At 33.3% G+C, this 27,225-nt stretch overlaps 1 protein-coding gene across 1 annotated transcript in view; it reads left to right on the top strand.

The window, feature by feature from the left end:
* DCC (DCC netrin 1 receptor) overlaps nt 1-27,225 on the top strand; it is a 941,371-nt gene that overhangs the window by 560,012 nt on the left and 354,134 nt on the right. The window contains 3 exon segments of the mRNA XM_044681552.1: nt 4,515-4,663; nt 8,210-8,348; nt 17,028-17,077. Of these exon segments, the coding sequence (XP_044537487.1) occupies nt 4,515-4,663; nt 8,210-8,348; nt 17,028-17,077 (338 nt within the window).

Below are 27,225 nucleotides of genomic sequence, written 5' to 3'. Positions count from 1 at the left end.
TCTAAATCTCTAATAATTAGAGAAATGCAAATCAAAACAACTCTGAGGTACCACCTCATACCTAAGAGATTAGCTAAAATAATAGAAGGGGAGAGTAATGAATATTGGAGGGGATGTGGCAAAATTGGGACATTAATGCATTGCTGGTGGAGTTGTGAACTGATCCAACCATTCTGGATGACAATTTGGAACTATGCCCAAAGAGCTCTAAAAGAATGCCTGCCCTTAGATCCAGCCATAGATTTGCTGGGTTTGTACCCCAAAGAGATCATAGATAAACCGGCTTTACAAAAATATTTATAGCTGCACTTTTTGTGGTGGCAAAAACCTGGAAAATGAAGGGATGCCCTTCAATTGTGGAATGGCTAAACAAATTGTGGTATATGTTGGTGATGGAATACTATTGTGCTCAAAGGAATAATAAGCTGGAGGAATTCCATGTGAACTGAAAAGACCTCCAGCAATTGATGCAGATTGAAAGGAGCAGAGCCAGAAGAACATTGTACACAGAGACTGATATACTGTGTTAAAATCGAATGTAATGGACTTCTTTACTGGCAGCAATGCAATGACCCAGGACAATTCTGAGGGATTTTTGGAAAACTATGCTACCCACATTCAGAGGAAGAACTCCAGGAGTGGAAACACAGAAGAAAAACAACCGCTTGAACACATGGGTTGATGCGGGCATGGTTGGGGATGTAGACACTAAATGACCACACCAATGCAACTATCACTAACGTGTAAATAAGTCTTGATTGATGATACATATTAAAAACAGTGGAAATGCACGTTGGATACGGGAGGGCCCAGGGGGTGAAGGGAAAATTAGAAACAAGAATCATGTAGCCATGGAAAATGTTTCTAAAATAATAAAATATTTTAAAAAGGAAAAAAAAGAATATTGTCATAAAAATGAGCTAGATTTGAAATCAGGAAAAATGGGTTCAAATCCTAGCTCTTATACTTAGTGTATTTGACTTTGGAAAATTAATTTAAGCTCCCTGGGCCTCAGTTTTCTCACGTTAAAATAGGACAGGAGAGGGAAGAATGCGGACTAGATAGCCTTAATTGTCCTTCTATTGCTATCTGCAAACCTATTTGTTTTTGATATAAAGGTGAATCACTAACCTCAATATCAAGGCAATAAGTGAAAAGATTACAAAAATGTTACTAGATTAGTTTCTTATGATGGACCTCATTCAAACTCTTCAGGCAAAGGAAGTGCAAAAAGTAATAGATCTGAAATCATATAATGTATTTGAAAAGTAGTTCTATTCTTTACTACCTGTGTGACATAAATAAAATGACAGAGTTGAATCAGATGATGTTCATGAAAATTTTCTTCTATATTTGTTTATTTTCCTACAATTATATTTTCAAAACATAAACACCAGAGAAAATTCTAATTTCAGAAACCAATAATTCCACCCCACAAAAACACACATTATACAAAGCGTCAAAAATTGTAGTTCATTCTTTCATTCACTATATGACTGAAACAGGTAATTTATGTTTCATTTCCTCTCCATTTATTTTATCTTTTTTCTTTAGCTTATGAAGAAGATTTAAACTCACTTAAAAACTGAACAAGGCACTGGAGTTTTGTTTGATTAACAGATGTGTTTTACCTAAGGCTGTGTGACAGAGGACTTTCCTCAGTATTGGAATTTAGAGGGTTGTGCTTCTTCTCTACGTCTGTTGTATGGATTCCATTCTTTCCTCCATCTGGGCCCAGGATTCATTCACATATGTTAACATACCTATCTCCTGATGCTCATATTCTCCTCTTGTATTTGCTTTATGCTCTGGGGATCAAGAGAAATTATTGCTGCTACAACTTCCTCCAGGATTACACTACTACTATTCCTCCTTCTCTGCCTTTTGTAGGGGGTTGGAGAAAAAGGGTAATTTACTGTACTACAGGAATCAGACTAAATTTCTTTGATGGATCATGTTTTTTCTCATATAACTGTATCAAAACACTCATAGTTAACATGAAAACCATCTGTGTCAGCAGCTTTGTGGTATAGTAATTTGTCTAAAAATCAGAAGAGCCTGAGTTCAAATTGGTCTCAATAACTTACTGTGTGACTTTGAGGAAGTTGCTTAATTTCTTTCATCCTCATTTTCCTGATTTGTAAAATGAATATACAAATAGTACCTAGTTATTGTGAGGATAAAATGAAATCATATTTGTAAAAGAAAGTACTTTTTAAAATGTAAAATGAAATATAAGTGCTAGTTGTATAAATCTGCAGACTGGTGAACACTGGAGGTGGGATTGTAAGGCATTTCCTTACCTCAGTGAAGCTCCCAACTTAGACAAGTCTTATTTCTCCAGATCCTCTATTTTCCTGTTAACCACTCTGGTCCCAAGTCAAAAGTTGCAAGAATTTGTCTTTGAAATTATTGTACTGATCCCTTGAAGGTAACTGTAGTAAAAGAGTTTGAAAACCCTCTTGTCTTGAAAAGTATATATGAGTAGCTTTTAAAAAAATACTTAATATTCAGGCATATAATTTATTATAATAAATAAGTAGTACTGGTGTCTATATAAACTCTTCTCCTTTTATCTCCTGTATCAAATGGAATATTTGTTTCTTATAAAAAATGACATAAAATCTAATTTGAGAAGGAAAATTGTATTGAGATAAGATACCATTGCCTCAAATTGATACAATCGCTCTAAAAGAAGCCAAAGATGCCTTAGAAGGACAATCCTTGGGGCAGCTGGGTGGCTCAGTGGATTGAGATGCAGGCCCAGAAATGAGAGGCCCTAGAGTCAAATCTTTCCTCAGATACTTCCTTGCTGTGTGACCCTGGGCAAGTCACTTAACCTCCATTGCCCAGCCCTTACTGCTCTTCTGCCTTAGAACCGATAAACAGTATTGATTCTAAGATGGACAGTAAGGGTTTAAAAAAAATGGCCAATACTCCTGTGGTAGAATTCTTAGGAAAGCTGTCAGAATCCAGTGGGAGAAAAAAGTGATTCTTGAGGATTATCTGGGTATGTGTGTCTGTATGCATGTATATATTTTACATGGCCCTATGAATTATGTTTTGTACCCCTGAGTCTTTGATCTGGAGTTGCAGATGGCCTTCATGGTAAATATAATTAAAAAATAAACAGGTTTTTAAAAAAATCTATAGTAATATATTGAAGAAGGTGATTCAATCGAAGACATTATGAAAATCAATGGGGGAAGCTGTTGAGATGAAAGCATTCCAGGAATCCCCCACCAGATTTCATTTTCTATGTGGCAGTTGAGGAACATCAGAATCATTCTAAAGAATATTTAGCAAAATACTTAACTATTATATTCATAAATTAGGATTCTGTTTGCATATCTACTCGAAAGGCTAAACATCTGTTTCATCTAGGTAAGATTAAGGCTGCCAATAACAATAAGTAAATAATAATAATAATAACAATAATAATAATAATTTATGCTTGTAATTTATATCAGTCATAGCCAGTGCTTTCCAGTCTCAGGGCAAAGGAATGGTTGTATGTGCATAAAAATGTGTTTATTTCATGACTTAGATATGTATATTCTTGAGGGCAGGGGTAGAATGGAGTCAGGACTTATGAGTTCCTTGGTGCAGGGAGTTTCCCAGTGAAGAAACTCTGTCTATCAATATAACACAGCAACTCAATCTCAGAGAATTCTTTAGGGCACAAAGAGTTTAAGACACACCCATTATGTGTCAAAAGACTGGATTTGAACTCAGGTGTTTCTGATGCTAAGGCTGCCTCTCTGCCCATTAATTATACCACTCGGTCTCTAGTATTTCATATTATATTTATAAATAAAATCCTAATTCATGATGCTCTATTTAGTTCTTTTCTACCACTAACTAATTAGTTTCCAGATTTCAGAGTCAATGTGATGCAGAGAGAAGCAAAACAAAATGATTGTTGAGAATCCTGAGCTTTGGAACCTGAAACTTAGCCATATCTACCTGTATGAATATTGACAATTAGCTTCTTTGATTACAGTTTTCTTTCTCTTTTTTAAACCCTTACCTTCTGTCTTAGAATCAATACTGTGTATTGGCTTCAAGGCAGAAGAGTGGTAAGGGTAGGCAATGGACTTCAAGTGACTTGTCCAGAGTCACACAGGTGGGAAGTGTTTGAGGCCAGATTTAAATCTAGGACTTCCTGTCTTTGGGCCTGACTCTGAATCCACTAAGCCACCCAGCTGCACCCAAGATTTCAGTTTTCTTAATTGCAAAATTAAAATACTGGGGAAAATGTTCTTGAAGTTTCCTCCCAGTTGTAAAATACTATGATTCTATAGTTTTATGTTAAATAGTAACTTAAAATGTATAGCACATGTACGTCTTAAAAATTTGGGTATATAGTTACGTGTATATGTATATATATATTATGTAAAATATATAGTATGTGTGTGTATATAGTATGTAATGCACCCCAAAACTTTGAGAGTCTCACCTTTTACTGAAGAGTGAAAAAAAGGTTTACATTGATCATATTTGTTTGTCTGCAGTGCAAGTCCCAGGGCCAGTAGAAAACCTGCAAGCTATATCTACCTCACCTACCTCAATTCTTATTTCCTGGGAACCCCCTGCCTATGCAAATGGTCCAGTTCAAGGTTACAGATTGTTCTGCACTGAGGCTTCTACTGGAAAAGAACAGGTAGGCAAGAATATGCATCATAACTGCATGAAGGGATATGTTTGCACTGGGGAAATAGGTAAGAAAATCTTGCAGAAGCTACATACAGTTGAGTGATTACCCCAAGCAATTGTATTAAGTGGATAGTTGATAAATTTTAAAATACTTGTTATTGGAAGTTTGAGTAATTTAATTGGATTCTGGATTATAGAAGTTACTTGGAACACAAGGAGCTGAGGAAGTAAATAGATGTTAGAATGAAGTCAATATAAGAGAGTAATTTTCTTATATATAGTGACAGATAGTTGTTACTGTTGGCTTCACACGTGAAGTAGAGAATTATAAAAATTTGATGTAGATCCAGGCCATATGGAAATCATCTTTAAATGAAAATATGTATGAATATAATATATATTCAGAGATATACACATATAATTCTGCAGGTGATAGGTGGATATCTTGAGAGGCACTGTAGTATAGGAAACAGAGTAATTTATATGAGCATCTGTAGGTTAACAGATTTGGGGAATGGGAAATGATTCCAAATTTAACATTTATATAGCATCTTAAGATCTACAAAGAGTTTTATATAGAATATAGAAATATTAACAGAGAGGAGATAATCTTCATCAGTGTCAGCTTCCTGGAAGCCATTTTCATTTCTAATGACTTTCCATGTGAAGAGGTCTATAAAATTAAAAGCCATTTCCTACTACATATATGTGTAAAGTGTAAAAACAGTTTTGAAAAGCAGAAACATAATTAATTCATCATCAGCTGAAAAATTACTCAAAATCACTAATAATTATAGAAATTAAAATTAAAACAACTTCAGTGTATTTTCTCATACCCCTAAAATTTACCCCCAAATAGTCAAAGATTGGGGAAAAAATGTAAGTGGGGTTGTTGGAGGAAAAAAAAAACAACAACTAATTCAAAGCTGAGAAAGCAGTTACTTATTCCAGCTGTCTTAGAAAATAATTAAGAATTATTCAAGAAAAGTTAAAGCCCCTGTTTTGTCTAATCTTTCCTTCTTAGTCTCCTTTGCTGAATCATCACCCTTGTCATGCCTGTTAACCACATGTGTTTCTGAAGCCTGACCTAAGCCATTTTTTTTTTTACTTTTTAATTTCTAATTTGGGGATCTTATCAGCTCCAATGGATTTAATTATCAAATCTATACAGGTAATGTGCAAATCTCTGTCTCTACCCCTAATCATTCTCCCAAGTTTCAGTCCCTCAGCAGCAACTGGATGTACTGTAGACATTTGATACTTAACAAGTCCAAAACAGACTCATTATCTTTCCCCCTAAACCGTCTTCTTCCAAACTTCCCTTTTATTTGTCAGATGTACTGCTATTTTCCCAGCCAGCCACCAAGGTCTGCAAACTCAGTGTCATCCTTGACTCCATAAATGCACTCTGCATAGATAAGATCTGTTGCCAAATCTTGTCAATTCTACTGTCATATCTCTGTATATATGTCCCTTCTCTGCACTCACCCAGCTGTCACTCTAGTTCAGGCTTTTATCACTTCTCTACTGAACCCTAGCAATAGTCTTCCAACTGATCTCCCTTTTTCAAGTCTGAATTTGTCTTCCACCAAATGCCAAGTTAACTTTTCTAACTTTTCTGAAGTATAGAGCTGACCATTTTATCCCACTATTCAATAAAATCCTTTAACTCCTTCTTGCCTCCAGGGTCAAATATAAGTTCTCTTTTAAAGCTCTTAAAAACTTCCAGTATTTTAAACTCTTCATAACCTGGTCATTTAACACCTTTCCTATATTCTTACACTTTAGTGTCCTCTGCACACTATATAAGCCAGCTCCTTGTACACGACACACTTATTTCTGAAGCTTCTCAGTGCCTATCCCTGACACCTAAAATGCTACTGAAATATCACCTCTTCTCAACATCCTAATTTTTTGGGATTTCTCCAAAACTGCTCAGATCTCCCTCTTAGGAGGTCTTCTGCCAGTCTCCCTATTTGCCAGTGTCTCCCCTTCTCTGATTACCTCACATCTACTTCCTCTAAATCTATATGGATCTAATTAAATACATGGTCAATCTTATTAGAATCAAGTTCCTCAAAGGCAGGAATATTTCATTCCCCCCCTCCCTCATTATTTTAATCTTAAGTACTCAGTACAGTATCAGGAAATAGTAAGTGCTTTATTAAAGCTTATCAACTGCCTGTTGCCTGACTAACTTATCTTCTCAATTTACCCATTTGGCTTTATTATAGCCAAACTAAAGAAAGAACTTAAAGCTTTCTTTAGATATATAATACATACACAACTGATAATTTTGTACACTTAAACAAACTTCCTAACCCACTGAGTTTTTATTTTTTAAGAACAGAATTGTTCTAAAACGTAATTTTCCAGTTTACTAAAGCTTGTCACATAAAGTATAAAACTTGTTTTTAGTAGTGTCCATTGGTAATTGAAATTTCCTAGGATATGCTTGTTTTTTAAACCTGTAACTTGTCTTAGAATTGAAACTAAATATCATTTGCAAGGCAGAAGAGGTTAGACAATTGGTCAGGTGATTTTCCCAGGGTCACACAGATAAGAAATGTCTGGGATCAGATTTGAACACAGGACCTCTCATCCTGAGGCCATGCTTTCTGTCCACTAAGACCCCCTAGCTGCCCTAAATATTTTTGACATATTACATGATTTATTGCTTCCCCAAGTAGCACCTAGATGATTCAGTGTCATCATGATAAAATGCACAATGTTGAAATGAAGTGATCTGCCATTGATGCCCTACTTGGATCTCTATCCCAAATTAATTTAGAATGGACTTTGGGGTGGTGCCACTTATCTACTGAGGAAAGTCAGTGTCATAGTGAACAAAGTGCTACATTTATAGTTAGAAAGACTCGAGTCCTAACTGAGATATTTACTAGTCACATGAACCTGATTATATGACTTTGCTTCTCTGTGCCTCAGTTTCTTCATCTGTAAAAGAGAGGCATTAGATTCAATGGCCTCTTCTAGCTCTAAATCTATGACTCTACCTGGTATTCTGTTCCTCAGGTATGAAGAAAAAACAATGCTAGAATCCTGAAGATTTCAAACAAAAATTTTATGATATGTCATTATTATGTACTTATTTTCTGTTTATAGTTAAGTAGTGTAAAGGTGAGATCTTCTCTCTTTTCTCTTTCATTTATTTTTTTTTTCTTTAGATCTAATTCTTTCTGTAGTGCAGAAGCAATTCTCTTCCTATCAAGTTAGTAAGCTTCTTCCTGGCCTTGAGTCAATTTCTGGAGGAGAAAAAAAACACTAAATGTATTGTGTAGTGTAAAGCAAATTGGAACTTAATGACTGTAAAAATAGTATAGTGATACATTAGCAGGGAGACTAAAGAGGATGGTGCTTTAGACAGGAAGTCTATGTTACAAGTTACCTTTTACAGCTAGTCAAATAAGGATTTAAGCTGTGTAGTTTGGTGAGCAAAAGTCTAATATCTAATCCATTTATTCCACAGAATGACTGTCATATCTGCTTTAATGTTCCTCCTTAATAACAATTTCTGCTTTTTTTATCTGCCCAGAATATAGAGGTTGATGGACTGTCTTATAAGCTGGAAGGACTGAAAAAATTTACTGAGTATACGCTTCGATTTCTGGCTTATAATCGCTACGGGCCAGGAGTATCCACTGATGATCTCACAGTTGTAACACTTTCTGATGGTAAGTTAGAACTAGGACAATTATTTAAATATATATCTATGTATATATGCATATATATTAATGTAAAAGAAATATATTTGTATTATTATGATAGTGTCATTTCTAGAAAGTCATAATTAAAATGGATAAAATTATAATGGATACAATACCAAAATTCAAGTAAGGAAGATCTAGGGCTTAATCCCATCTCTGCCATTCATTAGCTATGTTATCCTGAGCAAGTCTCTAAACTGTCTAAGCTTCAATTTCCTTCTCCATAAAATGAGAGGTTTGGAAGAGATGACCTCTGAGGAGACCTTCTAATTAAAAATCTTTTTCTATAGTCTTTTCCAAAGTAGACAAAGGGCTCAAAGCAAGATGAGACTCTCAAATCATGCTACAATTAAATGTATATATATATATACATATATATATATACACACACATATATATATTGTTGCACTCTATTGAAGAGATAAAATACTGTACCACTGGAAAGGACATTATAATGGACTTTCTTATAGCTCCACCCAATATTCCCATCACCTCTTGAAACAAAAACTCCCTTCCTTGACCACTACTTTCCTATTTCTGTTCATCTCACATTTTTATATTGTAAGTTACTTGAAGACATAAGCTGTTTCAGACCCTAAAATCATATATAACACATATAATGTTAGCTACTTAATAAACACTTTTTCATTCATTCATTCATTTACTGTCATATGCAGTAGTTGAGTTTTTCATTTTACTGAACTATTTCCCCCCTTTTCTTTGGTATAATTTGCTTACTTTGTTATAAAAAATGATGATTCACTGGTAAGGAGAGGCAGAAAAAGAGGATATATTCAGAAATGAAGGAGATATTAAAATGCATAAACAATTGAAAAGGTTAAAATTATAAGCAGAGACTATAGTGTGTTAGGAAGTCTATACATTTTGGTTTTTTGCCTAGATCTCAAGTTCATTTTGCCCTTTCCTAAAAAAAGCCTTAAAATATAACGAAATAGCATTTTTGGATATTAATTTGATTCAACATGCTTGGTTAATTCCTTTTTTATTTAACCCTTTATATTTTTTAGAAAGAGGGTAGAATATGGCACTCATCTGACCTCAGACACTTACTAGCCGTCCAAGTCACTTAACCCTGTTTGCCTCAGTTTTTCATCTGTAAAATGAACTGGTGAAGGATATGGCATACAACTCTAGGATCTTTGTCAAGAACCCTTGCCCTTCCCCAATGGGATCATGGAGAGCCAGACTCCATTTAAATAACTGAACAACAAAGACAAAGATGGAACAAAGAGAAATCAGCCATGGCCAACTGTATCTCTTGAATTAGAAATGAAAAAAAAAATCCCTATGAAAAACAATCACAGATTTAGAAGAGTTAGATCTGAAGAACAAAGCTGAACAGATTGAGGTATATCCAATGTGTTTACTGATTACAGGAGACCAGAGAGATTAAACAGAGGGGAATTTTCTTAAGTGCTACTAAAGAAGAAAAGAGAGTGAACTGATCTGTTTCATCTGAATAGATGTTAGTTGTGTAAAGGATGAAGTGAATGAGATAGGAGGATATTTAGAAACAATGTGAAACTAAAGTATGAGAACCTAGCCTAATATGTGAGGGGATGTAGAGAAAACTATTGATCCAGAAATTATGCTGTAAAATACACTTATAACTTCTTAAAGAAGTTATTTTCTAGGTGATGCTATGACATATGGAACCATTTAGTTTTTAAAAATGAAGGAGGAGGAGGAAGAGGAAGAGGAGAATAAGAAAACTATGATGAACAAAAAGAAACAACGCATTGGCTTCTTGTTGACTAACTCATATTTCTTTTTTTTTTTTAACTCTTACTTTCTATCTTAAAATCTAAGTATTATTTCTAAGACAGAAGAGTGTTAAGGACTAGGCAATGAGGGTTAAGTGACTTGCCCAAGGTTACACAGCTAGGAAGTGTCTGAGGTCAGTTTTGAACAAAAGACTGCCATCTCCAGGCCTGGCTCTCTATCCACTGAGCAACCTAGTTACCCCTAATTCATATATCTTAAACATGGGTATATGGAATACGGGTAGACAGACTTCATAGCTTGTCAATAGAGCAAGGGAAGGGACATGTATCGTTAAACAAAGTGAAAAGATGCCATGTGAAGTAAAGCATGTTATTGAAATGGATGATAGACTCATGTTCCCTGAACCCCCTTTCATGATATTATTTGCATTGCAGATTCTGGCTCATTTGCAGCTCTAACTTTAAAAAATTATTATTTCATATTTGACACCTCTTCAATATTATTTTTAAAGTAATTCTTATGCCCATCCATCTAATTCTCTTATCATTTGCTGTACAGAGTGGATCTCAGCAGAATAAATTACTTCACACTTATAATTATAAAAACAAAAGAAAACAAGTGAAAATGAATATTTTACATAATTTATGTAGATTTAATTCACACTCTGAACTGTGGTACTGTGGCCCTGTTCTCCACTTTGGTTTTAAATGTCATAAGTGAGAAAGATAGATTATTTCTCATTAGCCAAAAAATTATCCTTTGGAAGTGTTTCAACTCTTTAGGAATAGCTAGGATGTCACTGAAGAGAAAAGCTTTCAGGATCAGATACTACTCTACACCAACAAATACAGATGCAAGCTGCTTTTATTACAGAAAAGGTGTATTTTGTGTGTCCTAAGTGGCTACAAAAGCCCCAGGCTGTATATGGTCTACAGACCTGGGTTTTGGCTGAATCAGTCCACAACCAATCAATTCAGCCAAAACTGAACAAAAAATAAGAGATTGCACATATAAGCCTAGCCTCAGGGCTTCTTGTTTGTGAACCCATGCTAGCTTACTTTATCTTAGTACTTTCTACCAGTATCTGTTCTTATAGCATCTTGTTTCTTTCCACTTCAAACATATGACTAGGAAAAAAAAAATTGAGTGAACTTTGTTGGGTTTTAAGATGAGTCTATAGAAACTAACATGTTTGTCCAATTGAATTCTACAGTGGTCTTAAGTCCCTTCTAATAGTGTGCTTTTAAAGGTTTCTATGAAATTAAACTTTCATTACTATTTTAATTGTTTTATGATTCTTCTAGGTAAAATATATAGTGTCAGATGTAACTGCTCAGTATCATCGGTCTCATTGGCCTACGCTGATAATCTCTTCCATTTCTACTGGTTACTCTAGTATACAAGATTAGAAAACCCAGGTGTGTGTAGTAGACCAAGTTCCAAATTAATTTCAAAAATATTCAGAGATGCTATCCATCAAGTAATACTTCTGAAAGAGTGCAATAGACCCATCTAAGAGAAAAAAATAAGTAAAATATAAGAAAACAAACAAAAACATATTTCAAAGCAGGATGAATACATAGGAAAATGCTTTGGGATTCAGTTAGAGAGAGTATCTGCAGAAATGGAAGTATCTTGAGATGCTCATGGTCTGTCTTAATGATGCTCATATTTTCTTAAACAAAGACAATAAGTATCAAACCTAAAATACTCCAAAATATGCCACTTTTTTGTATATGACAGCAAGCATATATTTAGGGAACAAGTTAAATTCCCTATGGGTATTAGTATTTGTTTCTTAAGCTGAGAATTAGATCCACTACCACCCCTACCTTCAAAACAACAAACCATCCCATTAGAACACATTTCAAACTATTCTGCTTTGCCGTATTGAAGGGAGTTGCCAGACCAGATATCTTTAATGAACCACTTTGTAAAGGATGAAATAACTTGACATGTTGAGGAGAAAAGCACTGAACTAGGTCTTTCCCTTCTCCCTCTGGGCAGTTAAAGCTGACATTTAAGGAGTGCAATTAAAGGTAAGACCAGATAAGTACTAAGATTCTTTTCTTTGGTAAACACACAAATGTGTTACACATATCCAGTCACATACAGTATGGATAATTCTCTTATCTCTTACCTAGTTTAACTTCTTTGTAACTGGATAACCAAATGGTAGGGAGAATTTAGGATTTGAAATATAGTCTAATTACATATAGCTTCATCATTGTTATGTAGAGATGACAGCATAGAATCACTGCAAAATGAGGCTGCCATCTCTACATAACGTCATATAGCTTCAGAGCCAGCATACTATTGGCTTCTATAGAAAAAAAAAGTAGATTGAGTGATTGTCCTTTAGAAGTTTGGATAGTAATCACGAAGAGAAGATGCATTGACTTGTTATGGTTTTTAATAGCTTCATCATGCCATTATATTTTCATTTTATTCCTTAAAGGAAAATATTCCTGAGTCTTTTGAGATCTGGCAATATGAAGAGGAGAAATAACATTACTCAGTCTTCCACAGATGAAAAGTTAATAGATCTTTATAAGCATGAGTATGAATTCTAACCACAAACCAATTACACTTGAGTCTTGAGAACATTATGACCTCAAAAATCTGATTACCCACTAGGACTAGAATGCCTTTAATAAAATTATGTCTTAAATATTTATTTTAATAAGTCAACAAATGGTTATAAGAGAATTAGTAAAGTATTAGAAAATAGATACAAGAAGAAATTAATGTGAGTAAAAGTCAGGTCAAATATAGACCATCTGATAGATTAGATTATATTTAAGAAAATGAAGGGAGCATAGGGGGATCCTACGTTCAAATGTGGCATCATATGTTTCCTCGCTTTGTGACCTTGGGGAAGTCACATAACCTTCATTGCCTGGCCCTTACCAATCTTCTGCTTTCTAATGAATGCACAGGACTGATTCTAACACAGAAGGTAAGAATGAAAAAAAAAAGAAAGAAAGAAAATGTGTAGAACAGACTAGAGAGGCAGGTGGGTGGCATGCTAGACAAAGTGAAGGACTAAGTCAGGAACACCTGAATTCAGACAGTAATGAACTATGTGACTTATGGCATGCCATTTAACCTATTACAGCTTTTATTTCCTCATCTGTAAAATAGGGATAGTAATAGAACCTAATTCACAAATTTCTTGGCTATAAAAATAAAAATGTATATACACATATATATGAAGATGTATATATAGACTTTTTAAAATTTTTTCAGTCATTTCAGTTCTGTCTGATTCTTCATGACTTCATATGGAGTTTTCATAGCAAAAAATACTTTCCCAGAGTCATACTGCTATTAAGTGTATAATGTCGGATTTGAAGTTTGGTCTTCCTGACTTGAGACTCAACCTCTTTTTATTGAGCCACCTAGTTGCCTCCATAAATATATACATATGTAGATATGTACACAGACATGTGCATGCTCACATAAACATATGTATGTATATGTACATGTGTACATTTACATTTATATTGTTTTGCAAACCCAGAAGTTTCATTTAAATGCTATTTGTTATGACTGTTTTTTGTTGTTGATGGAAATCAGAGTATTAGTAATTTACCTATTTTGAAATATTTTTGTGTCCTCTAAGCTCCTCACTATCTGTCTAAATTTAAAGGCATGGCAAAGGCCATAGGGAGCTTGTCTTGAATCCAGGAACATGTAGATTCATATTCTGCCTGTTGAAACCTACTGACTCCATAACTCTGGCAAATCACCTAACCCCTAAATGCCTGAGACAGCTTTCCCACATTACGAAGTGCATGGAAGTGATCAATGGGCTTTTGGGGAAGAAGTTTTCTCATTAAGGATAACCCTATATTTATGAACTATTGGATCAAGTCCGTATCCTGTCTTCCAAATTGAGAAAAATAGTATTGCTTAAATTTGAATATTCAACTCTTTTTACTTTGTGGTACTAGTGTTAAAATTTTAATACAGTATTTAGATAGTTACCAAAAAGCTTCTCAATCATATTTCTTTTTGTTCTATTAAGTTCTGGGTCCCTTTTGAAAAGTAAAAATCATTTCTAACACTAGATTATTTTATATTAAATAAGCAAGTAGTAAGAGCCCTCAGGTACCAGGCACTATAAAGTCACTGGTTTACAAAGATAAAAATGAAAACAATTACTGCCCTCCGGAAGCACACAGTTTATATTTCTATCTGCAAAATACTACCTACAAAAGTCTTTTAGGAGTAGAACTCCGTGATACTATTAAAAGCTCCCAACCCTTTTAAAAATCATTTCTATATAATCAATTTTGTACTTAGATGTAGATATTAAATATATATTAAGTGACTTCTTATGAAACTGTTTAAGTTTATAAAAATAGTTGATGATAATACTTCCAATGTCATTTGAGCTATAATTTTAAGCTATGTAGCTTCATACTCTGTCCACAAAGTGACATTGTAATTAAGTCAATCCTGAGGATTAATTGGATGCTCTCCAAAAAGTCCTTTTGGGTGTTTTAGACATATTCATATATGTAAGATTCAATTTAAGTACTTCCATGATAGCTCTGCCTCTACAGAGGATTTGATGAACTTCGAGGATGATCAATCTATTTCCTTGTTCCTGAGTTTATAGCTACTTTTGCAGTATTTTTTATTTATTTATTATATTATATTATTTATTATATTTGCAGTATATTGGCCATATAGTGCCCATTCCTGAATCCACATTAAAGCACTGTCAAAGAGATTTTAGGAAGTATTATTGTTAGAACTATAATAACCACCCAAAAAAGCACTGCCATTGGGGATGGGGTAGGCTAGTAGTGTTGAAAGAAGAGTATAAAAAGGCATGGTAAAGCTGTCTTTTTTTCTCTACTCTACTAAACATTCCCTAGGAAGGAGAAAATTAAACTGAGTAATAGAAACAATGGAGCCTATAAGATATATATATATATATGTATATGTATATATATATATATTTGAGGTTTAGACTGTCTTAGCAGTTTTTGTTTTAAAAAAATGATTACATTTAAGTGTGGAATGGAGAAGAATTAAAAAGTATTTATATTTGATTCAATTCAAATCTTAATCATTTATAATAATGCTTGTACTCTTAAAAAAATCATTTTTCCCTTTTGTGTTAGTATCATTTGAGTTACAGAAAAGTGTCAAGAATGACAGTTGGTGGTGACAGACTAAATGTATTTTTCAAAGAGCTGCTGTGTTGCTACAAGCCAGTGTGGGTCTCTGGCATCCTGCCTTATGTACACACAACTAAAAATATGACATGCGTGGCATTTTCAAGTAGTTTACTTGCCCTATTTCTGAGAGAAAATATACTGTACTGAATGGATTAAGCTCTAAGGACACAGGGAACACGTATTTTGCAAAATGTAGAATACTCTCTCATTTAGTTTTTACCTACTTTTAAAAGTATAAAGACTCTTTGTAATATAAAAAAATTATATATATTAAATATCCCTACATGATTATAATTTAAGACCTCCTGCACATTTATTTGGAGAAAAGGAAAAATGAAGGTGCTTGGTGTAGATATAGATTTGCATATTCCTACTAGAGGGAAACCATTGTTCTAATTCATTTATTTGTTCTATAATCCAATTATTCATTTTTTATTATGATGTAATGAAAAGCAGCACTGAACATTATAGTCCAAAACCTGAGTTCTAAGTTGAGTCCCACAGTTATTATTTTCCAGCTACTACTTATGAGCTACTACAAAAGTTAGGACTTACAGGTACTACCGAATAAGCCACTGAACCACTCTAAGTCTCAGTAATTTACTCAGAAAAATGGGCAAAATAGTGTATTTAAGTTTGTATTAGCCACATTTAAAGAATAAGTGAGTTACTATTATTTGCTTGATTAAAATACATTCATTGAATGGCTACTGAATGAAAATCACTGGCCAGGTGTTAATAAAATCTGTCATTTAGGAAGGTATCTGATTTTCATTTTGGAATTTAAAGGAAAAACAGTCAAAAAGAGAAACTAAGCTAAAATATCTAGAAAATGACTCAGAAAATTCCATTATGTTGTTATTTAGCTATTAACAATAAGGTCTGAAATTATATTTTTGTTTATATATTTATTGGCTAGTAATAAGATTCTAATGCAATTACAGCTTAATGATGCAGATAACGACACATTAGATGGTGAAAGTTATTAGAATTCTAGTACATATGTATACTTCCTCTGGTCCCGTATGGTGGATACATTATGAGGAAAAGAGAATTTTTTAAAAGTATGTAAAAGGAAGTAAATAAAGAATTTAAGATAGCTTAGAAATTCTTTAAGAGAAAAATAAGGCATAAATTTCCTCCTGAATAATTAAGAAATTGACTATAAGCATGCCATTAAAAACCAGTGCATCTCTCTGGCACACTTCTTTAATTACAAACCACTAAAAATATGGGATGTGTTTCTTAGAATTTCTCCTTTCCCTATTTTAGGAGAGAAAAAGAATTATATTAATAGGATTTAGCAACATTAGTGACCATTAGAATGAAATATTCCATCATAAAAACATGCAGATCTTGAGATTCTCAACATCTTAAATGAAGCAAAGAAATCTCGCAAATGCTTTCATTTCTTTCAATTGGAAGGTTATCAGCTGAAAGTGGTAATTAAATGACAGTATTTGGTGTCACATTGGGCATATTCCTGATGAATTGTTTCAGGAACTCCCTAGATGGATTACTGGTGCTCTAGAAGTTGGTTGAAATGAACAGATAGAGTTACCTTTTATATCTTCAGGGGACCTTTGAAGTGCCACCTGAATTAAGTGCATAATTATAATTAGATTACAAATGCATCTTTGTCTTTCTAAAGGATTTTGTGTTTTTCACTTTGACAGTAATTCTCTACTTTTTTTTTTCCTTTCAGTTCCCAGTGCTGCACCTCAGAATGTCTCCTTGGAAGTGGTTAACTCAAGGGTAAGTGTACCAAGAGCCTATTCACATTTACAAGTTCTTTCGCCCTTTCACCAGCTATAGAAATTACACTTTTGTCATAAGATAGTAGTCCTTTAGTTTTATCAACATTTGCCTTATTGGATAAAGTTATTTTTCCATGTGAAACAAATTATTTAGCAGAAAAATGTTATTGTAGCCAACATACCTCATTTCTTTAGAGTTGGATGAATTGATCAACAAATATATAGCTTTTCTTTATGTTCTTGTAAAGTCAGTTTGCTTAGTATGAATTATAAAGTGTCAAAGTTAAAATGAACTCCATCAGTTCTGGTTGTTTATGGGAATTTTGTACTAATGGAGCTCTCAAAACAACAGTAGGGTATTTAAATGCCTGAGCAACCAGTGTATGTGTAGAGAAAAGAGAGAATTGATTTTTTAGTGAGTAATCTTTAAAAAAAAAACCCTTACCTTCTGTCTTAGCTATGAAATGGGGGTTAAGTGACTTGCCCAGGGTCACCCAGCTAGTAAATGTCTGAGGTCAGATTTGAACTTAGGAACTCCTGTCTCTAGGCCTGGCTTTCAATCCACTGAGCTAACCAGCTGCCCCCAGTGGGTAAACTTTTGACTCAAAATTGCCTGATGCCCTACATAATAATGCATCAAATATTTAAGTAGGGCCTGTTTTTGAAGACATAGAAATCTGTTTACTCAGGATTATATCCCTGACCAAAGTCCTGTAGAGATGAAAAAAAATTTTAACTATGTAAAGTATTACATATTGTAAGAGGGAAAAAAAAAGGGGTTTTGGTTCAATGTTAATATTTAAAGGTGTGGTCGCCAAGGAACTGAATAAATACCAATTCATAAAATGATTTTAGTAATTTATTTACAAAATATAGGAGAGAGTGGAAGTAGAGAGAAGAGGGTAGAGTAAGAGATCTAATTTAACAAACTAGATTTGTATTCAAGTCTGAGCTTTACTCTGGCAGAGTTCGAGAGGCCCAGCTGGAGAGCCTAAAAGTCAACTAACAAGGGGTTTAGGCACTAGGGCTTCTCCCAATCAAGGGCCTCTCCGGAGGCTAAGGTAGTCAGCCTTCTTCACTCACCACGTGTAGTTCTAAGGGAAAGATTTAAGAACAGTCTCACCAAGGTCTCAGGGTCTCAGGTCCAGTGCTTCTTCAGGTCCAAACCATGAACAAGAAGAGCTCCTTCAGATCCAAGACACAAACCAGAAGCGCTCCTCCGTGTCCAAGACAGGAACAAGAAGAGTGAGATTGAACTCACTGAACTCTCTTTTAAAGGGGCTTCTTTTGTATCACTTCCTGTGCCTTCCTCCTAGTTTACGTGTCCAATCATAACAGATGCTTTTCTTAGGACTGCCAGGTGGCAGTCAGTAAATTTTGATTCATCACTTATTCTAGCACACGTGGGTCACAGACCTCCCTACTTGTGAATTAAGTGGGGATATCCTCACCTTTGGTAATTAAATCTAAAGATAGACGGGGCAGATTTAATTTCATTATTACAATGTAGAATGATTAAGATCTACCTACCTAAAATAATTTGTCTTCATAAAGCTTTAGGATGTTAGTTTGAAGGAAACTCAGACCTTACATTGTAATGTTCTTATTTTATTTTTAAAGAACCTGAGGTCCCCAAAAGTAAAATGACCTGCAATAAAAATGTGACAGAGCTGGGATGAGTGTCCTGTTCTTCTGACTTCCATATTACTACTAAATAGTTATTACTAATATAGATGAAATCATTCATATTTATTACATATAAATTAAATAATTTATAAATCATATTTATACATGTATACATATATATGCACATCTATATGTGTGTGTTTGAGTGTCTATTCTCTAATATTTAAAAATAAGGAAATTACCATCTACTAAATCACAAATCTTTTTAAATAATTAAGTATTATAATCCTTCTGCTAGTAAATTGCTTATCCTGTGACATTGAGTAGGAGTAACATTTATGAAGTGGTTCCACTAATATTAAATTAATATACCAACAAAAATTTATTATATGCCTTTTATGTATCAGTTGTTAGCCTAAGTATAAAAAGTAAATAATCTTTACTCTCAAATAGCTAACATTACATTGGGAGACCTACATCATTTTCTCAGGGGAGTAAATAGTCTGCATTACAAAATAATTATCAAGCGACTAGCGTTGGGGTGGGGGAGTAAGGAACAACCACTAGGGAAGTCAGAAAAATCTGCTTGAAAAATATAGCAATTAACTTGAGTCTTAGAAGAAGTCAGAGATTCCAAGAGAGAAAGGCAAGGAGAAAAACTGTTATAAACATGGTAGGCAACCCATACAAAAGTATAGGAGAAAAGGTGAATTCAATCCTGAAATTCTACAAGACACAATTACTCTGAATTAAAAGGATTCTGAGTTTACAACCAGTATACTCCAGTATATAATCAATACAGCTCTGACCCAAAGCAAGTCCCAGCATTGGAGGATTAACTCCACAGAGATGTTTTGTAGAGTCTCTGGAGGTCCAAAAACCTGATGGTTATAAATATTGAGTTGTAAGGCAGTAAGCAAGACTTTCATTGAAAACATCACTAATCTTTCAAAAAAAACATGGAGAAAAAAGATCAACACATCAAGACCTTAAAACTATTTGCAGTGGATAATCTCAATGCATATTTAACACCACTGTGTTAAAAGTGAACCAGTCAATCTTCAAGAAAGTATTAGTCTAGAGGAAAGAGTTCTAGCTCTGACTGGTCACCAAGTAGTTGTATGGTCTTGGTTGAGTCAATCGAACTTCTCAAGATACTTAAAGATTCATATTCTAAAATATCCAGTCTCAAAATAATTTTTAAAAAACACTTTATACTTACTTCTGAGAAAAAAAACTGATAAAAGCAATTTCAATGTAAAATTCAGTACTGCTTTTTGTTTGTTTATTGTGTTTTGTTTTGGGTAAAGGAATTTACAAAGAGTGCCCTATTTACAGGAGTACTTGTTTTACATTGGCGCTAAAATTATTTGCTTAAATAGCTACTTGGAGATCCTGTAGGTGGATAAATCACTAAATGATAAGATGGATCCTAAATCACCAGCTTAAGAAACCTCAGAAACATGAACAAAACCTAGCTTCTTTGGGTTGCATAAATGGAAGGTATCTGCCTAAGTCCCCAAACTCTCAGATTTTCTTTTTACTATCTTAACTCAGATTTCTGTCTAGGGATATTAATAACTCTAATAACTAATAAGTCTTCCGAGGTTTAATCCTCATCCCATTGGTATTCTCATCTTTCTCCCAATTTTATGTGACCCTGAAGAACCATTCATTCAAATATTGATTCAACGATCTTTTTATTACAATGAAAATGAAATGAACAATATTGCCTTTAAAAATCCTGACGGTCAGACAATTCATTGTTCCTAGTGAAGCTGGAAATCTCAGTTCTTCCCAGTCTTCTTTTTTCTGAGCTTTCCAAAAGACAATAATGTTAGAAACCAGGAATAAAACATCATGATCTCAGAAGTAATGAATGAAGGTAGCTTCTGTATCTATTCATATTGTCTGCCTCCAATTTCTTTTTCCCACTCAAACTATTTTATGCACTCCTCAGTTTCCACAAATTAGGTCACCAGAAGGGCTGTGGACTCTCTCAGCTTCATCTGCAGGGCTCCAGAGTTTTTCTTCATGCATCTTTGTCTGGTCCCAGTGTATGCATCTATGGAGGTTGGAGAAGGGTCAGAAAGGGTATGGGTGGATTGTGATATTTGTAATGATGGTGATTTTGGTGGGATATCCATAAACTCACAGAATAACTAATTCTAAGTATATATCAAAAGCTCCAAATATTAAAAGCTCCTAATCTTCTAACTTTTTGTTAGTTTTTCTATAAAGTAGACTTTCTTTTCAAGTATTTTTTTCATAGTGGGACATTAGAATGACATTACACATTGAATTTAAAATAACCTCTCATAATACCCCTCCTCCCCCAATTTATTGGGCCACACTACTCATCCCTTTTTAGCCATGAAGATAGAACTTTTAAGGAGATAAACAATGGACTCCTTATACCTCAGAGGGTCTGCTGCAGTCAGAGCTATTATTAAAAATTGTACTTTGGGTTGTAAAATAGAGACAGTTCAATACAATCAAAATTCATTTGAGTACTATTTCTTCAGAAACAAAATAGATGTTTAATATCCAACACTATAATTGAGACATAGTATTTTCCCCCTTTAGGACATTAGCATGATAAAGGCCTCTAAGATATTTGTGGTAATTAGGGTGTTTTTTTGTTAAGAAGGGTAGACTATATTTTTATAATTGATTGATCTATTCCACACTGTACTTTCAGTGAATAATTATTTATTTCACATGTAGTTAGTAAATGGAGAGGGAAAAAGAAAAATAATAACAGTGAAAGGAGATCATAGTTTGATCAAAAAAGGACCTGAACCATAAATGGGTCTTGTAAAGATGTGGTCATTAGCTTACAATGAACTGCTCTGTGGATATTTGATATTAATAAACTGAAATATATAAAGGTATTTGGATAGTGTCACAGAAATCTCATAATAAGGTTAGAAGAAACTAACAATAAAACTTCTTTCTAATATTGATCTGGAAGGACTGAAGGACAGAAACTAAAATATTTGCAACAGGCTAATTATTCATTTAATTACATTGTGGAACATAATTTAATTTCCTAGATATGACAATTTATCTAGTACATTAGTTAAGTACAAATGCAATATATTTGTTAAGGTTGTAACTGTAATATTTTCCTTTGTTCAGATATAAATATCCTAGAGGAGAAAAATTCTTACCTAAAAGTCAGGAAACCAAAGTTTTCTCTTAATTCTGACACAAACTTGCTCTGTTTTGTTAAGAAGGGTAGACTACATTTTAGACATGTCGTTAGCCCTTTCTGTGTCTCAGTTTTCTCAACTATAAAATAAAAAGAAAAAAGAAAAAATTTAGCAAAATATAATCCTATTCCAAAAAACTGTGATTCTAACATCTATTTTCAAACATTGTTCTATTTTGCAACTAGAAAAAATAATAAAATAGTTTTAGGATACATACTTGTTTGGATCATGTTTACCTGCATGCTAAATGTGAAATTAGACCAGAATAAAGCCCTGTGATGTTATATTTTACATATTCCCAATAAGATATGTATCTCCCTCAGTATAGCACAAAAACAGTTTCTGATGTGGGCATGTGTTTCTGCATTTTTCTAACAGTTTTAAAATGGAGATTATTATGTTATCTTGTGTTTTAAATTCCAAGTGTTTGCTTCCTTAAAATCTGATATCAGAAGTAATGAATGTTCAGTAAATCATCAGGACTGGGTACTTTAAGAATAAGGTTTTTAAAGATGGTTCTGTAGAAAGAGGATGAGAATAAGTGGCTAATTTGGGAGAAAGCAATCTTTCTATTATATATCTTTGATAAGGGTCTATTATCTCAGATACATAGAAAAGCAATAAAAAGACAAAATACTATAAGTAATTCCCAATTGGATCAGTAATCTTAGTGTAAGACCATGAGTTACTAAACAAATACTAATGGTTATTCAGTTGTTTCAGTCGTATCTGACTCTTTTTGACCCCATATTGGGTTTTCTTACCTGCGTAGTTTGCTATTTCCTTCTCCAGCTTATTTTATAGATGAAAAAACTGATATGAGCAAGGTTAAGTGTCTTGCCTAGGGTCACACAGCAAGTCCGAGACCAGATTTGAACTCATAAAGATGAGTCTGCCTGACTTCAGGCTTAGCACTCTGTTTACTGTGCCACTTGGGTAACCTCCAAAGCATTAATGAGAAAAAATTTTCTCCATATAAATGACTTTTAACCAAAACAATTCTTTGGTTTCATCTCATTCTCAGAAAATTGGCACAGATGAAAAAAGATAAAATGATTAAAGTCAGAAGGTTGTAAACAGACTTCAATATTTGATTCCTGAGGATGTAAATTAGGAAACAGTTCAAAGTTATGTCTTCAAAATATCCATTTAGTTTCACCTGAGAATCCCATTGCTAGACTAAAGGGTCAAAGATAGAATTGAATGTCCAATATGCCTGAAAATTTTAATTACCAACTTTTTGTATTAGAAAAAACTAGAAATAAAGCAGATATTCATTAACTAAATAATGCCTTAAAATTTTTAGTACTTTAATATATAGGCTATCACTAGGCTATAAATTCAGGATATGTAGAAATTGAAGAGTGTGAGGAGACACAGGAATATTTTTATGAAGTAATGCAATGTGAAGTAAACACAGAACAAAATATGATAATGATCATAGTGTAAATAGCATAAAATATAAGAACAATAAAAACTTAACATTGTATAATTATAATGATCAAGCTTATCCTTGAAGAATAAATATGAAAATGTGAAACTTCCTTGTTTTGTTATACTATTAGGGGAAATATGGCTGTGGAATATTTCAAATACTATCAGAGTTGGTTGATTTGGTAATTATGTTCACTAAATTACCTTTTTTCTCTAATTATTTTTAAAATTATTTGTTCTAAGCTATGACTTTCTGGATATAAACTAAAGTTTTCTATATTTTAAAGAACATAAGTGTACATAATTGGGCAGAACATCTAAAAAGTTTCTCTCAATTCAGAATTTCTAAAAACTTTTGTATGCTTCAAGTAGTCATCATAGTAGTAGTAATAATTTGATTGTCCCAAATACTATCTCAAAAGTCTTTATACAAATTTCCAGGTTGAGAATTAAAATATATAAATATTTATAGTCATAGAATAATAGAGTAAGGAGAACTATTTTAATAGCCCTCCAAAAGCTGAATCACCATTACAATGTAAATCTCCAATTCAATAATATTTATAACCATGCAAGGTTAAGGTACAAAGTACTTTATATTGTGGGAGTTGAAGAGATTTAGTTCTTACCCTCAAGGATAATCACTAGTAAAAAATGGACCTTAATTTTAGATTTTGAAATAGGTCAGAACTCTCTATCAGTCTCTTTCTCTCTAATATATGCATATGTATATATAAATATATATATGCTGACATACACATACATGTGAATACAAACATATAGATTTTATTTTTAAGTTCAGAGGTGGGACTGGTTTATGAAAAAGTTAGATTGTACTCTCAAAAACTTGTTGATGTCAAATCAAAAATTGATTAATATCAGATAAAAGTATCTATTAAGAAGATCTGGAAGATGGAAAATTCACTTTCCATTAGAATCTTAGAATTCAAGAATGTGATGATACCTTAGAAGTCATAATGTGCAAACATTAATTTTCTCTATTCCATCCCTTGCCAGTGATACTCTAATTTATTCCATTTCTTATTGAGTTATTATTAGTAAAACACTAAAACTTAAATCTCCTTGTATGTCTCCATTGCCCTTTGATTCAGTTGATATTTGCAACTTTTAGACAAAGTAGTATTCCATAGTTTACAGACATAGATCATCATTAGGAGATTATTTGACCCCAAAATCACAGTGTGCATATTTGTGTGTGTATGAGAGAGGAAGAGAGAGAGAGAGAGAGAGAGAGAGAGAGAGAGAGAGAGAGAGAGAGAGAGAGAGAGAGAGAGAGAGAGAGAAACAGGGATAGGGATAGGGATAGGGATAGAGAGAGTGAGAGGTTAGAAATACTGTGCCATTTTCTAAATGTTCTTTCTATTCCATTCTGTGCTTACCTTGTCACCCTACTGCAGTGGGTATTCACTTTACATGTATTAATACGTAAACTAATGGTCAGCTTTTGGAATGGCTGCCTATCTTATCATAAAGCATCATATTAGAAATATGCATTATTCATCCACTTTATTTTCCTGTTTGAACTGATTGCCAATCTGCTCTTTTCTGAATGGTTATGATTTTCATTATGGAAGCCTCCTTACTATAGTAAACAGAAAGTCATTTGCAAACAGGACAACTAGAGAACTCATTTTGTATATGGAATCATTTTTCCATTTGAACTCTGTTCAGGGTAGTTTAATTACCCTGGATAACACCTCCAGGAAGCCTGCCCCCTATTTATGTTCTTTCTGTTTAGTTATCAGACAATCAATCAATAGAAATCCCAACGTGAATATATCTACTAAGAATTTATAGATTCTCCTAAAATTTTTATCAGTAATATTTTATTAACTAAATCTTGTTATGTAATGAAAAAACTATAAACAACAGAATCTTGTATCCAATATTCCTTTTTGATCATGGATGATGATGTGATCAGCAGTAGAAAATTTATTATGAAAATCTGTCCCTTTTTCATATTCTCATCAGAGGGATAGGAATTGAGCCAGTGATTTTAATGATACCAGTAACTCCCATATGTTAAAAATTCTCTCTAGTAATGAAAGTCAACAGGTTCTTTGCAATCTATAATCTTAGTTTCCTATGTCCTGAGAGCATAAGTAATTTGTCCAAGGTTATACAAACATGACATGTCAGAGTTGGGACTTGAACATGGATTTTCCTGGCTGTGATACAGACTATTTACTCCAACACACTGACTCTCATCCTTCATCATGAATATCCTCAACAAATAATTAGACCAGAGATGTATCTATAAGTTATACCAAATATGCCTAGGCTAATGTCTCAAAAATGCTTTCAAATTAATTAAATTAACTATTTAATTTAATTATTTTTTCAAATTAACTAGTTAATTTAATTATTTTTAAAATAAATTTATTTTACTTATATAATTTACTGATTTAATTAATATAACAATTAAATTTAATTATTTGATTTATTTATTTCACTTTTAAAATTTAATGATAACCTTTTTTTAGTCTTAGCATAGTATGTCGCTTATACTTAAAATTCAAAATAACTTACTTTGAATTGTATATTCAAAAATATTTTCATTATGATATACCAGTCATAAAGATTTTATAGAGATGAGAAAATAGTATAGAAATTACTGATGCCTTCTTCCTTTCCTTTGACTTGTGGCTTGGTGGGTTGGTAATATTGGTAGTAACCTTGTTTTTTCCCATTCTTTTGGAATCTTCCCCTCTTTAAGATACCTAGAAAGTACTTTGAAAATAGTTCCACATCTAGCACAAACTTCTTTTGTGCACAGGAAAGGTCTACTTTTTCCTGGTTTCATCTTCACAAGGAAAAATGAGGAGTTAGAAAAGTAATGGGAACAAGAATGATAATAATTGATGATTTACATAACATTTTAAAATTTGCAAAGCCTTCACTTATATTTTCTCATTTTATTTTGTCAACACCCTTGAGTCTGTGTGTGCATTTGTAATGTCATCATTGATGTAACTAAACAACTGTAAAAAATGTTTTTCTTCTACTTTCCTCTACCAAGATTTTATTTATGGGAAAAATTAAACTGGGAAAACAATGAAACATTTGTTTTGTCATTCCATCCCCCAACCTTTCAAATATCTGAAGAAAACATTCATACTCACCTCTGCCCCCACATCATTTCTTCTTTTTCTAGAGTGAGCCTCCCTGTTCCTTCCTAGTTTGGAGTTCACTCACCATGGTGGAAGTTGGAGGTGCTCCAATTTGCCAATATCCCTCTAATAATGTATCACTTAGAACTGATGCTAGAAAAAGGCTTTAAGATGCACGCACGCACACACACAAAGGGTAAATTATAAATCAAGTAATTATAAATCAAGGATAAAGTCAAGTAGAGACTTTTCATTTAACAAATTTAATTTACTATTCAAATTATTTTAATGACTTTTCTATAAAGTTGTCAACACTAACTTCTTATAAAGAAACCAAAGACAGCAATAATGGTAGCCAATGATACAAGTAAATACTATGATGGGCAGCCTTCCTTATCATTAGGAATTATTCTAACAGGATTGTAGTTGACAGGATAACTATACCAAGGCTTTTCTTTTTCTTTTTACTCATCTCAAAAGAGTTCAAAGTATCACAGGATTGTAAAGGACCTCAGTGGTTACCTAATCCAAACTTAGGATAACATGCTCAACAAGTAGGGTATAGAAGCCAATACTGGTTGAAACCTAAAAGAAGAGAAAAAGGGAAGAGAAGAGTTAAGAATGAACATTTATATAGCGTCTACTATGAACCAGATACTGCACTAATGAAACTTATGAATATTTTCTCATGTGATCTTCATAACAACCTTGTGATATAGGATCTTAATTATTCCCATTTT

This window comes from Gracilinanus agilis, chromosome 1 (assembly GCF_016433145.1).
Source record: "Gracilinanus agilis isolate LMUSP501 chromosome 1, AgileGrace, whole genome shotgun sequence".
Classification (NCBI taxonomy): domain Eukaryota; kingdom Metazoa; phylum Chordata; class Mammalia; order Didelphimorphia; family Didelphidae; genus Gracilinanus; species Gracilinanus agilis.
The sequence above is the reverse complement of the archived record's forward strand: the minus strand, read 5'-3'. Positions and strand labels throughout refer to the sequence as shown.